We start from the raw sequence: 14,476 nt of genomic DNA on the forward strand, positions 1-14,476 counted from the left end.
TTATTTTTTGGCATTGTTCATCATTCTTAGTCATCAAGGGGTTTTAGAAACTATAAGAAGGGGATGACTGTTTTTGGCCAATGAAAGCTTTTTCTTCAAGGGAATCTTTACGATTTTTAGCTTTGTCAGTGAATTCACTAGACACAAAGGGTTTTCAACTCATAAAGAGCAGATTCAAGGACTCTCTGTGAGTCACAAAATCCCTTTATCTGTATGTTTCAACACTAAACACTAGTATGTTTCTTGACCATTTGTTATGATTCTAGAGCCATGTTACCATTATAATCTAAATAAGAGATTGGTGATTCTAATTCATACGAGAATATGTCACTGATTCTGTTTCTCTCATGCGCTCTTCAGCCCCATGTGACTCATCTGAATTGATGGAGTAATAGGGCCAGAAGAATTTTGAACGTTCACTTGCTCAAGCTTGTAGGAGACATCTAATACAGTGCCTGGTATAAAGTTGCACAGTTAATATTTGTTGGAAATGACATTCTACTTTATCATGTTTTGTATTTCGTCATGGTGGAGCCTTGAGTATCATTTCAAATACATGTATGTTTACAAAGAAAGTTTTAAAATGCATCATAAGAATCGCTTGAAAACTAAGGCCTCTTAATATTGTTTTAATGATAAAAGAACAAGATAATTGGTGGGTTGCTAATATAGACTCCTCTTATTAGAAGAGAAAGTTGCCATGTTGGAGTGTTAATTATAAGAAGAATTGCCCCACTTCTGCCATTGGGAAACTGGAACTTCATGGGAACACGCCATCCTGGGTGTACCTCCTTATCGTCGGTTCCTAGAATGAACTCTGGCCCTGTTAGAGTGAGCCTTAAGGGGCCCAATTAAGGGTTCTGTTCTTTGAAATAATGAGTTTGTGACTTAAATACTCACTTTCCAAAGAATTTCACTTTAAGTCCATTGATTCCTATTGGGTTTGTACTTCTGAAACAGTTTTTCTCCTCATGGGGATTACAGACCTGAAATGTTAGGTATTCCCATCATGGAGACATGTCTTTTCCTCTTATCAGGTTTTATGGGGTTTTGGTTTTCGTTTTTTGTTCTTTTTTGCTATTTCTTATTAGTAGCTGAGAAGCTACTGACCTTTTAGAATGAAAGCTGACCTTTTAGAATTTTAGAGTCTTAATTACTTACAATATCCTATCTATTAGAGTCTCTAAGGACATAATTTTGTGTTCATTTTGCCTCCCAAGAAAATGCAGTGGAGGTGAATTTAGAAAATTAACAACCATCTGGACATTATGAAGGAACAGACCTCCTTGTGCCTACATTTAACAGAATGGCAATTAAGAGGTATAGTAGCCCTAGTGGAGTATAGCTAAGACTGCAATTTTTTAAATTGTTTTTAAGATACTCATTATTATGTACAAGAGATCTTTTTATCCTCTTAGAAGTGTTCAAGTTATCATGAATTATTACTTAAAAGCAGGAAGACATCTGTGAACTAAAATACTTTCACTTATCCATTGACCAGATACTTATTAAGCACCTGTTCTACCATGGGAACTAAACTCTGATGGCCTCCCTCCCTCCCCAAGGGGGCATACAGTTTAAATAGGGGAAATGAGATTCATGCCAACAAATTACAATAAAGGGCAATATGATATACATGCCATCTAAGTCATTCAAAACATAAGAGTGAAATATACCACAATTGTTATATATAAAGTTTTCCATCTTTATAAACTCTACTTATAGATAGGAGTAAATCCCTTTACCTCAATTGGAAATTCTCTGGCATAGGAAAGGTTAACATAGCCTAGGCATAGGCGTAGCCTAGGTATAAAAAAAAAAATCTTTTTTTTTTTTTTTTAAGATTTTATTTATTTATTTGACAGAGAGAGAGACAGCCAGCAAGAGAGGGAACACAAGCAGGGGGAGTGGGAGAGGAAGAAGCAGGCTCCTAGCAGAGAAGCCTGATGTGGGGCTCAATCCCAGAACACTGGAATCACACCCTGAGCCAAAGACAGTCGCTTAACGACTGCGCCACCCAGGCACCCCTAGAGTCAAGTTTTCTAATTCTGATTCCTGGTTCTTCTCAATCAGAGCATATATTCGGACATTTCAAAAATGATTTATTCCTTGAACCCTGAACCTTTTCATTGACTCAACAAAAGTTACTAAGAGCCCACTATATGCCTAGCACAGTGCTAGGTGGTAGCCAATAAATTTAAAGTAATGTTTGTTTTATTCTCTTATTCAGGTATTTTACTGCAAATTATTAGAAGAAGCAAATCGAGGCTCATTTCCAGCAGAGATGGTGAATAAAATCTTTTCTAATATTTCATCAATAAATGCCTTCCATAGTAAATTCCTATTGCCAGAGCTGGAAAAACGAATGCAAGAATGGTAAGAGGAGTAGATGGCAAATGATATGTCTCAGGCAGTCATATTAGATGTGGTGTTATTTGCTTTTAAATTGAAACAATAATGCTACACAAAGCTACAGCCAAACTTTGTGTTAAATTTTTACCATAAAGACCACTGATTAGAAGTTGTGGTACATTTTTAGCTTTGGTTGAAAAGGATTTCATCTCTGTTTTCCAAACAATCTTTTGATTAGTGGAGATGAGGTATTGGGGTAATCTGGAGCTTTAAAAACTCTATAGCATGTCTCTTTACTATGTCTTTCCTAAACTCCCTTTAGAAAGGTGCTGCTTTATTTCTCTACCCGTCTGACAGCAAGGTGGCTTGGATAAAGCACGGGGAGTGTGTAGAAAGTCATCACTTCATTTGGAGTCCTGTTAATTCACTTATTCTGTAAGAAATTTTAATGACCTGTTTCTGTATTTTGTACAGGGAAGCAACCCCTAGAATTGGTGACATCCTTCAGAAATTGGCACCATTCCTTAAGATGTACGGAGAATATGTGAAGGGATTTGATAACGCAATGGAATTGGTTAAAAACATGACCGAGCGTATTCCCCAGTTCAAATCAGTAGTTGAAGAAATTCAGGTAATTGGACTCTTGTTCAAGGCTGTGAATTAGTTTTTCTGTACAAATCATAAGGTCTTCTAGATCTAAAGTTGAGATTGAGACATCTGTCTGAGACTGCCAAATTCTGTGCTATTCTGAATTATGCAGAAATCATCTCCGCAAAGTTAACATATTTATTGAGCACGTGGCATGTGCTGAGCAGTAAATTCTCCATTTGCTTTTGAGTCTAGCTTTTATAAAGATCCACATAAATTTATAAAGTGGGTTCCCATTCAGCTCTTTCCCTCTCTTGTTCTCTTTCAGAGATTGAGATGATGGAATGAATATATATAAATGAACATAAAGAATGATTGCCATAAACCCTGACAGTCTGCAAACATTATTATTCTGGGTGTGTGTGTGTGTGTGTGTGTGTGTGTGTCACTTTATATGTGTGTCCTGATTTTTTTTTTCAATTTCACCAAACCTGGATAATACACTTTAATAATACCATAGTAATTTTTATTTGATTCTCTAGTCAAAGTCTTTAATAACTTATTACTTGATAAAGTTTAAAAATCAAAAAGGAATTCTTTAGGTCACATTAGATTCTTGGGGTGGGGATTCTGATGCTCCTCTGTTTTCTTTTGTGCTATATAAATATTTTTTATTTTACCATTTTAATTCCTCTCGGACTTTTTCATTTTTTTTCCTACTGTCTGTTGAAGGAATTATTATCTGCATCTTAATTTATCAGTCTACTTCAGATGAATACTAACCTAAATTCTGGTAGAGTACAGGCATTTTGCTCCACTGTAGCTCTGTTCCTCCATGCCCCATGCTTTTAGTCTCTTATATATTACCTTTACATGTTTTAAATACAATAATACAGTGATATAATTATTATTTTTTATAATTTTATGCCTTTGAATGTAGGGAGGATATAAGAAAAAATAGATCTATAAATGTATTTATTAACCCATATATTTACCATTTCTGAAGTAAGTTCCTTTCCACATAAAGTGATGTGTTTCTTGCAAGGCAGAATTGGATAGCAACAAATTTTCTTGGTCTTTGTTTATCTGGGAATATCCGTGTTTCTTCTGCACTATTGAATTGTGTTGCTGGATACAGAATTCTTGTTTAATTGTTGTTGTTTTTTTTTCTTTCAGCAAAATGAATGTCATTTCACTGTGCTCTGTCCTCTATTGTTTTATATGGGAAGTTAGGAACTGCATTGATATTTCCTATATGTGATGAATTGTTTTTCTCTTGTTGTTTTCAAATTTATCTCTTGGCTTTTGTCTTTGAAGAGTTTGAATATGATGTGTCTAATATGGCTCTATATTTTTCTTAGGGTTGAATTTCTTAGATATGTAGGGTTTTTTTAATCAATTTGAGAAGTTTTCAGCCATTATTTCTTCAAATAATTTACTCCAATTACACGTGTGTTGGTATTCTTGTTATTCTACAAGTTTCTGAGATGATTCATTTTTCAATCTTTGTTCTTCAGGTTGTATCATTTCTATTAATCTTTCTTTGAGTTCATTGATTTTTTTTTCTCCTGCTGTCTGGAATCTGCTTTCGAGTCCCCGAGGTACATTTTTCATCTCAGCTCTTGTGCTTTTCAACTCCAGAATTTCCATTGGTTCTTTTTATAATGCCTGTTTCCTCCTTGGAAATTGCTATTTGTGCATTCATTGTTGTTACACTTTTCATGTTTTCCAAAACAATTTCCTTTCATTCTTTGAACATTTTTATAATAGCTACATTGAAGTCTTTGCCAGCTACATCCAGTATCTGTGTTCAGCGACAATTTCTTTTGATTGCCTTTTTTCAGTTTAGTAAATAGTAAAGGTTTTCTATGTCTTTGAATGTCTCATATTTTTTTGCTGAATAGTGGACATTTTAGAGAACCTATTGTAGCAACTCTGGATTCTGATCTCGCCCACTGACAGTAGCTTTAGTTAGTTTTGTTTGTTTTAGTAACTTGCTTCAACATGATCTATAAAATCTGTCTCTCCTCTGGTGTGCAGTTGCCAATGTCTCTACTCAGTATATGGTTTAATATTCATGTGTGTGTGTATGTGATCCCAGCCTTCTAGGGATTGCCCCTATGTCTACCTAGGTTAGGGGTCAGTTATTGAACACAGATGACTAAACTACCGAGAGCCGGTAAACTGTCATCTGCTGATGGACCTGTCTATGCATAGGGGAACGCATTTAAAGATCGGAGCATTTTCAAGTCCATTGGACCCTTTTACGTCTCCTGTCTATATGTTATTAGCCTTAGGGAAGCCCAGAGACTCTGCTGCCTTAAGCTGTCTTCTGCCTCTGCTGATCATTCACACAGCCTCAACCAAGAATATTATTATCTAACCTTCCCTCCTCCCACTTCCAACCACAGCTTCAGGCTAGTAGAGCCATTGGTCTTTTCCCCACTTGCCCACCTTCACTTTCACTGACAGTGTTGCCGGGTGTGTGCTTTGCCCACCACTCCAGATCTAATGAGCTGTCTCAACTTTAGCAGAGACACTGCCAGTCTTCACAGCCAGTCGCACCCAAACTAAACCTTCCAGTCATTGAATCTTCATTTGCTAGGGGAGGAATGGGTATGGCCCCAGGCCAGAATGCCACAAATTCTCACTGTTCTTACCCAAAGGTCAATAGTTTTTAAAGCATAAACTCTTTTCAGATTGTTCTGTGTCTTTGGTCAATTTCTAGATTGCTGAAATGGTTATTGTATCATTTTTATCCAGCTTTCTAGATGCTTTTTCCAGGGAGTATTTTGCCAGTCTCCTCCCTCAGCCATACCCAAAAGTCCTGCCTCTATCCATTCACTCTTTTTTCTTCTTCTCATGATTAAGCACTCATCTGCCTTTCTGAATGCTGGCCTTGATTCTTTTACTAGCCCCTTTTGCTTAAACTGGACAGGGTACAGGTTTGACTCTTCACATTCTTCTTGGCCTTCACACCCTCATGTTCCTGAGCCTTTAGCCATCACTAGGATCATTGTTTCCAGTCGTTTCCTACCTCTAAACTGTCATAGCGGAGTGGGAATCAACCAAGTTTAGAATTCAGCCACTTAGTCACTGGACCTTAGAAGACTAACTTCTCTGAGCCACCATTTCTTCATGTAAAAATGTGGGGATCAGTAATATTTTCCCATATTTCATATACTAATAATATATAATATTATATACACATTTACAATAGGTTTTGTATACACATTTGTATGTATATGTATACAATTTGTATACACATTTACAATAGGTTTGTTGGAGAAAATCAAATGAGATGACTGAACTTACAACATTAATATTTTATACTTTATTAAGGAAAGCTATTATTTCCTCAGTTTCCATCTTGATTTCAGGCTCTTTGTACCTTTTTCCTGATCTATAGTATTAAGTTCCAAACTAATTTCCCCACATCTCCCTAAAGCCACACTGCAGTAGGTTAATCTTAATACATCTCAGATCTAACGATACTGCTTTCCTGCACAAAAACCTTAGGTGAAGTAAGTCAAAACTCAGCTTGACTTATTACCCCAGATTACCTTTTCTTCCTCATCACCTGTTTCCCTGTATGTATATCTTATTTTCCAACAAAACTCAACATGTTTCATGTCCAGCTGCCTTGGGCCTGCTCTCCAAGGTCCCTCTTCCTGCACTTGTCCCCTGGTCTTCCCTTCCCTGCCCACCAGAGGCTGCCCTCATCAGAGTTCGTGTCAAATGCTCTCTTGTCTGTGAAGGCTTTAGTTTCTCCTTCGCTTTGAATGCAAACATCATGTCTTAATACCACTTTTATACCCAGCAGTGCCTTGATCATGGTATGAGTTCAATAAATATTTGAATGGGATTCCTGGTTTGTTTAATATGAACAACAATGCATCTTATTTTTCAAATAATCTTTTCCCTGTCTTATGTTAACAGCTTATTGAAAGCAAGGGCTATAGACTCAGTTTTGCTGTAAGAAAAGGAGATCTATTTACAGAGTTCAATTTCAAATGGAAAAGACTGACATGGCCTAATCAAAAATTAAAGTTTTGTGGGGCGCCTGGGTGGCACAGCGGTTAAGCGTCTGCCTTCGGCTCAGGGCGTGATCCCGGCATTACTGGATCGAGTCCCACATCAGGCTCTTCCGCTATGAGCCTGCTTCTTCCTATCCCACTCCCCCTGCTTGTGTTCCCTCTCTCGCTGGCTGTCTCTCTCTGTCAAATAAATAAATAAAATCTTTAAAAAAAAAAATTAAAATTTTGTGAGAGATAATAAGATGCTCAGTTCTTATCATTCTTCTATGTGGAGACTTTAAGTTCTCAAAGGAAATGACATTTATGGTACCTTATTATTAAATAGTTTCTGCTGAGTCCAAAGTCTTTTAATACAGTTGTGCTTAGTGAACCTCATTAAATATATGCATCTTTTAAGTATGTCTGGAGTATGATTCAATAATGTGACCACAATAATGTGACTAATTAAAGTGGTTGCCAGCAATCTGGAATTTTCTCCCTTAAAATTCTGCTTGCTTTTTCTTTCTGTTCTTAGACTAGATTGGTGGGCCTCGAACTTTAATGCTGTTAAGAATCTGAGGTATTTTAAAATGCACGTTCGCAAGCCTTAGCCTCAGAGATTGTGATTTCATAGATTGGGATGGGGTTCAGAATTTGCATTTTTCATAGTGCCGTGGATTGATCTACTGCAAGTGATCCACAGACCACATTTTGCAGGGAAATACTGTCCTTGGTGGAAGTTCTGTATGACAGTGAGTTTTTAGATTGGCCACCTTCATTTTTAAATCTTTCTTCAAAAACCTTTCTCATCGTAGAAACAGAAGATCTGTGGGAACTTGACTTTGCAGCATCACATGCTGGAACCTGTTCAGCGAATTCCCCGGTATGAGATGCTTCTGAAGGACTACCTGAGGAAATTGCCCCCTGATTCTCCGGACTGGAATGATGCTAAAAGTAAATGCTTCTCTCCCTCCCCCTTTCTATTATGGGGTAATCAAGTGACCAGGAAGCCTTGTGGTTGAAGAGCGAGATATGTCTCACAGCCAATTCAGTAAAATACCGCTGCCAAAAAATAACCTCACTGGGAGTTGTCATCAACATCTCAACTAGGCAGGCACATCTGAGCCCAAATCACAGGTTTAGAGCAATGCCGGTCACATTTCTCATGCTGATTTCACGTTAATCATTAACTCGGGAATCTGAAACTATAGTCTTAGGGACATCTGGAATAGCAATACACAATTACCTTCTCACAGGAAGAATACAACCATTCAGAATTACTGGTGCTGCTGGTTAATTAGATGGGTTGATGCATACCAAGAAAGCTAAAATGACATTTACTATGTAAAAATAACCTAAGCAAAGTTGTTCTACCTACCCTAAAAGAAGAGAAAATGATGCTTTTAGTGGCAGTTAAGATTTTCCCAGGAAAACTTTATTCCTATTCTTGTAGTTGCCTTCTGTTTTTTTCATTAGATCCTAACGAATGGGTTTTTTGAAGGCTCAGGAGTTTCAATACTTTTAGCTTTCTCATGTACTTTTAAAAAATCAAAGCATATGACTCTTGATCTAAGGGTCATAAGTTTAAGCCCCTCATTGGGTGTATAGCTTACTTTAAAAAAAAAAAAAAGAAGTTTAAAAGGGGGCGGCTGGCTGGCCTAGCCAAAAGAACATGTGACTCTTGATCTAGGGGTCATGAGTTCAAGTCCCACTTTGGGTGTATAGCTTACTTTAAAAAAATTGTTTTAATTAAAAAAAATGAATCAAGTAACTGAAGGGAAGAATACAAATTTAAGGAATAGAAATGGCTTCGTGTCAAGAACTAACAGTGCTGCTGTACACTCTTGAAACATTGGTACTTTGCTAATAATTTCTTGTTTTTATTTTAAGTGTACCCTGGTAAGAGATGAGGAACACAGAATACAATCTTTGGTCTTGGCAGCCTGGGTCTTTTTTTTTTTTTTTTTTGAACAAAGACTTTCTTTGTTACATTTCTCCCACCACCCAAGTGAGTCAATGACCACAGGAACTTCTCTTCTTCCCTTTCCCACTTTATAGTTTGGAATTATCCTGACTTGACTTCTTCCACTTTCCACTTCATGCCCACTTCCCATTCATCTGGGCTGTGTGGTTGGTTTTGGTGGCAGAACTCTAGTGGTAGGACTTAAGGTGGGGTTACCACTGCTACTCCTCAAACTGCTGATCCCAAGTTATTTTATTTTGTCTCCCTCTACCTTGGATCCTGTAGGGAATGCACAGAATTGCCCCAATCGGGATGGTCCTCCAAAATCTAAATAAACATTCAGTTTCTTCTATACTCCAAGACTTGGACTTACCCGAGGGTGGCAGTGTCAGCCATGAGAAAGTTAGCAACACTGTTGGATATTTTATTACTCTCTTTGGTTGCCCGTTGCTCCTTAAACTAAAATTGTAAGGAAATCACAGAGGTGCTTTTAGAGACCCAAAGGAGAAGAGAAAGCAACAAAAGTGCATTCTGTTCAGCCATGAAACAGAGAAAACAGAGAATTTGGTCTAGAATTAATGAGATTGTAGCAGTAACAGAATTAATCAGGCCAGTATTGATAAGATAGAAAAGAAAGAGCAGGTCATGATCTAGGATTGAGGGCATTCCCTGGGGTTGATCCAGCAGGAGGCCTCAGCCTCCACAGCTCTTCACCAGCAGTGCCAGAGCCTCCCTTGCCCATACCAGCAGTTCCCATTCCCATCGCTCCCACCACCTGCCCAGCAACAAAGCTTCCATCAGCATTGGCATCAAAGGATTCCCCTTTACTGACCAAGACTAGAACTCTGAGTGTGTTTTCCCAAAGAAAGATGGTTATGCTTGGTGGTTAATTTGCTCATAAATCTCATAAAATAGTTTTCCTGCTGAATTGTTGTAGAGCTTTGACTGAGAAGATGTAGGTCCCAGTGTGGCCCTACAGTATCGTAGTTGTATGACCTTAACCAGGCCACATCACTTGCCATTTGTTTCACCTGCCAAGTGGAGCTAGCTAACAGACTCTCCATTCGAGGTTGTGTAAGAATGAAGAGACATCATATATATGAAAGCGTCTGGCCAAGTGCCTCGTGCCAATCTAGTGTACACACATTTGTTGATTTTGAAGGTCCGTTATATAGATCATCTGTATAGTTGTATGTAGGTCATCCGTCTATGTCATCCATTTACAAGGAAATGCCCTTCATGTTCCAAGTAACGTACTTACAAATGAACTTGTTAAAGTATCCGTTTTGTAATGGAAATTGCCCCTGCTTTTGGTGTCAGATGTGGTTGTCGGTCTCAGATTTCTTCTTATTGTAGTATATGTTATTCACCTATCTAGTAGCGTAGGAACAACAAAATACATTTAATTTTCTTTTTTCCCATTTAGAATCACTTGAAATTATATCTACAGCAGCAAGCCATTCTAATAGTGCAATAAGAAAAATGGTAAGTGATTTTCAAAGGAGATGGGAATCTTCTAGTTAGATAATTGTCAATAACATAGCCTAATGTTACCTGCAGGTCTGGACCAAAATGAATTGATACAGGTGAACAAAAAAGATTCTTTATTAAATGTTTAGTGTTATGTGGAATAATTCCCTCCCCTCTTCTCCCAGGTTTCAATTTGCTCATAACTGACACATTTTATACCAAATTTATGCTTAGTCCCAGTCCCTTCTGAATCATCCAGATTTTAGCTAAGGTCATTGTATTATTAAAGCCACCAAGGTCAAACCTCCCTTTATTTGGTCTTGCTGTGTTTTGTTTTAATTTCCTAGGAGAACCTAAAGAAACTCTTAGAGATTTATGAAATGTTGGGAGAGGAAGAAGACATTGTAAATCCTTCAAATGAACTAATAAAAGAGGGACAGATCCTCAAACTAGCTGCTCGGAACACGTCAGCACAAGAACGCTACCTTTTCTTAGTGAGTATTATAGTGTGAGCTGGTCACAGAAGAATAATTCATAAATGTTGTTCTGTACATCTTGGAAAAGTCGGCTGTTTTCTTGCTCACCAAAGCAATTCTGTCTAACCTGGTTTGGTCAACACTGTTAGGATTCCACAAAAGGGAATCTCCTTAGTAACTAAAACTTGTTCTTTCAAGGACACAAATCTTCAAGTATTTAAAAAATATTTTTCTGTGTACCAGCACACAACTGCGACAATGTGACCTGTCCATGATGATCTTAGCTATCAGTGTGGGAGGGGAGGTATGATATGTTTTCTCAAATCTTCCTTGTTTCAGTTTCACTCCTTCCTTTCATTCTTATAGGCTAATAATGGGTACCATTTTCTGACCAGAGTTTTCTTCCTAATCCGCTCTGGTCACTACTTTTGATCTTTCCAGTTTGAGGAAATGTATACTCAAGGTTGTGAAGCTTGTGCCTAAAATATCCCTGTGAAAAGTACGTGAGTTTGCCTTATAGTTCCTTTTCACTGGAGTAGGTCCCTGTCCTTTCCTTTACTTCCTGGAAATGACATTTAGTCTGGGGCTTATCTCAGATGTAAGAGCTCTTCCTGGGGCATGCAGGCCATTATGTTTTTAGTCTCTGTTAATTCCAGTCCCTTTCTGTATCTGTTGGTATAATAATAATCACAGTGATAGTTAACATGGAGTAACAATAAGCTAACACTGAGTAATAGCTCAGTAAATGTTAGCTATTGTTAGGATTGTTATTAGAGTCACAGAAACAGAGACACGTTGGTCATGAGGCTGCCCAGTGCCTGGCACACAATACATTCTCAGCATGTGACTCACGTCTGACTTTGTGCTGCAGGGCAGTCATCCCACCAGCCGTAGTATGAGTTTAATTGGGGACTTACAGGTTTTCATTTTCTGGTTACAGCCTCCTTTGAAAGGAAAACTTAACAGGAACTAAATATCATGCATAGGGGTGTTTAGTATCTCTCATTTTTCAAAAAGAACATTTGGTCACCATATTTACTCAACTGTTTTCCCAAGTTTGTGTAACTCAAGGAAATTGAAAACATATGTCTCCACAAACATGTTTATGGGTGTTTACGGCAGAATTATTCATAATAGGCAAAATATTTGGACATATGGATATAAAAGGTATATCTATGCAGTAGAATGTTATATGGCAATAAAAAAGAAGAGAATATTGATACATGCTACACGGGTGAACTTTGGAAGCACTGTGACAAGTGAAAGAGCCATTCACAAAAGCCCATACTGTGTGATGTCATTTATATGCAATGTCCAGACTAGACAGATGCAGAGGGGCGGAATGGAAGCAGTGGTCACCTGGGGCTGCTGGGGAAAGGAAATGGACACAGGGTTTCCATTTGGAGTCATGAAATGTTCTGGATTTAGATAGAAATGATGATTGCACAATTTACAACTATATTAAAAACCACAAAGTGTACATTTTAAAAGGGTAAATTTTATATTATATGAATTACATCTCAAGAACTTTAAAAAACTTATAGATGCTCTAAAAATCTTCATTTGAGCTCAACGAAAGTACTTCACCTCTCAGAGTTTATAGAGAGCTAAAAATGTAAAGCAAGGATTGTGATGTCCTCTCAGGGTTCAGAGGTCTATTTATTTTGAAATCCAGGTTTTGTTATTCGGGTATGGTAAGGCCACCAGATCAGGAGAGAGTTGCCATGAGAAACATCATTAGACCCACAGATTCCCAAAAGGAGAGGCGTGCCATACCACGGGGGTTACCTGAGAAAGCAGCCGGGTCCATAAGGGGCAGATGGAGCAAGCAGAAAATGTGAACAAGAGCTTTTATTGTCTGTTCAGTGAGAAGGAATGGGCAAGGCAGCATAAACAGGCTTGGGATTTGCTAGTTTAAATAATTCCATCAGGCTATGGGGCCTTTGGGGGCTGTTGTCTGGTACCTGGCCCTGGGGGGTGAGAGCAGGGGAATACTGGCCCAGTAAGAGCTCAAGAAAGGAGGCAGTGGGGGTGGGCTCTGGATGGGCTGCTTTCTGTATGAAAGGCATGCAGGTGAGTCATTTACGACTTCGAGGAAGTGAGTAACCCTAAGAGGGACAGGTCCCTCCATTGTCAGCAAAGCCCCAAGATGTCAAAGCATCATAAATACAGATGAAAAAGACAGGCTTACTCTACTATTTGGGGCAGAATGCATGGGAGTTAACATCTACCTTTGCCTTGACCCTTCGTTCAGGTGCTTAGGTAGTGCTCCTTTCCCCCCTCCTGGATTATATTACGGTTTCAACAGTTAAGCTCTAGCTCTGTGTCTAACCAATTGCCTGGGTTTAATTTTCACATTTGAGAATTATTCTGGAGATAGTTTAAGGTTGAATACCTTGTTGCAGAGCCAAACTAAGCAGCTCTTTGGAGGACAGATGGCAAAGAGCCTTTGGGGAATACAGCTGTAGGGACTTTGAAGAAAGGACCCATCTTGTTCCAGTGATTGTAAGCTATCAAACCTCTCTTGCCATCGCCTCCCAGGAGAACGGAGTCGTAGAGCAGGAGTTATCGGAAAGCCGCATTCGTCTTGTGAAGACCGTCTTAGAAGCATTTCTGTAGGTGCATTCTAGTAATCCCTGCACGCCACTCACCTCCACCCCCCGCACTGTCCTTGTCACACATTCTCCTCTTCACAACACCCTTTTCTTCCTGTAGAACATCTTGGGTTTTTGTACGTAGAAACTTCAGAAGTGCCGTTTTTATTTGTCTCTGTCTCTAGGAAGAAAATGAGGGCTAGTTTTCTGTATCCTACTCTGGCGATCTTACATTTCTCTAAAGAGCCAAATCGCATGTAGAATCTGATTTCTGCTTTCAGCTGAGCTTCATATGTTTGCTCATTTGCTTGCCTCCACACCATGCTTTTTTCTATTACTACAGGATACTCTGTTGACTAAATTAAAAAATCACACACCTGACATCTGAAAGTTAAAAAAAATCACCAAATTATCCCGTAGAATGACCCAAGAGGTTTCATTCTTGGCCCTTTGTTGTTCTGGTCTTTATTTCGTTATAGCTTGACAGATTTCAGTTTTTTTCCCATTTGACTCATTTAAACTTTGAATACAGAGCAGGCACTGGAAATTTTCTCCAGCCATGTACTTTTACGAACTTTAAAACAAACTTTAATGAAACTGTGTCTGGTGAAACATGACATTGAATTGTTTCACTCAAATATTTCAAGACCCTTGAAATAAGTAGTAGGACCACTGGAGATCAGGAAGGGGGACTCTCCCTGTGCTTTTAATAAAATCGAGGCTGGCTTCTGGCTTAGCACTTTGAGAGCTTGCCCCACCAGCCAGAGATCACACGTCCGTAACTACTTCTGGCCATCGGTAAAATGCAGTGTCCCGCACTGAGAGGGAAAGCCACCTACTTGGTGTGCCAGTTGCTCTGACTTCCCCTTTGAGTACCGGCGGAAACCCACAGGGAAGGTGATGGTGGCTTTTGCCACAGCAGCAAGGTTCACAGAAGGAACAGAGGGCATCTACTGCTTTGTAAACAATATTTTATGTCCTTATGCTTTGACCTCTAGGAAGAAGAAAAAGGGTATT

The 14,476-nt window shown here is 38.7% G+C and overlaps 1 protein-coding gene across 6 annotated transcripts in view; it reads left to right on the forward strand.

Moving 5' to 3' along the window:
- The window catches only part of FGD4 (FYVE, RhoGEF and PH domain containing 4), a 200,026-nt gene that overhangs the window by 164,246 nt on the left and 21,304 nt on the right, over window positions 1-14,476 (forward strand). For all 6 annotated transcript variants that reach the window (XM_026502132.4, XM_057303253.1, XM_044385557.3 and 3 more), the window contains 5 exons: window positions 2,231-2,376; window positions 2,827-2,983; window positions 7,772-7,910; window positions 10,346-10,404; window positions 10,737-10,883. In XM_026502132.4, coding sequence (XP_026357917.3) covers window positions 2,231-2,376; window positions 2,827-2,983; window positions 7,772-7,910; window positions 10,346-10,404; window positions 10,737-10,883 — 648 coding nt within the window. The remainder of the gene's footprint in view (window positions 1-2,230; window positions 2,377-2,826; window positions 2,984-7,771; window positions 7,911-10,345; window positions 10,405-10,736; window positions 10,884-14,476) is intronic.

Source organism: Ursus arctos, unplaced genomic scaffold, assembly GCF_023065955.2.
Source record: "Ursus arctos isolate Adak ecotype North America unplaced genomic scaffold, UrsArc2.0 scaffold_26, whole genome shotgun sequence".
In the NCBI taxonomy this organism is placed as follows: Eukaryota; Metazoa; Chordata; class Mammalia; order Carnivora; family Ursidae; genus Ursus; species Ursus arctos.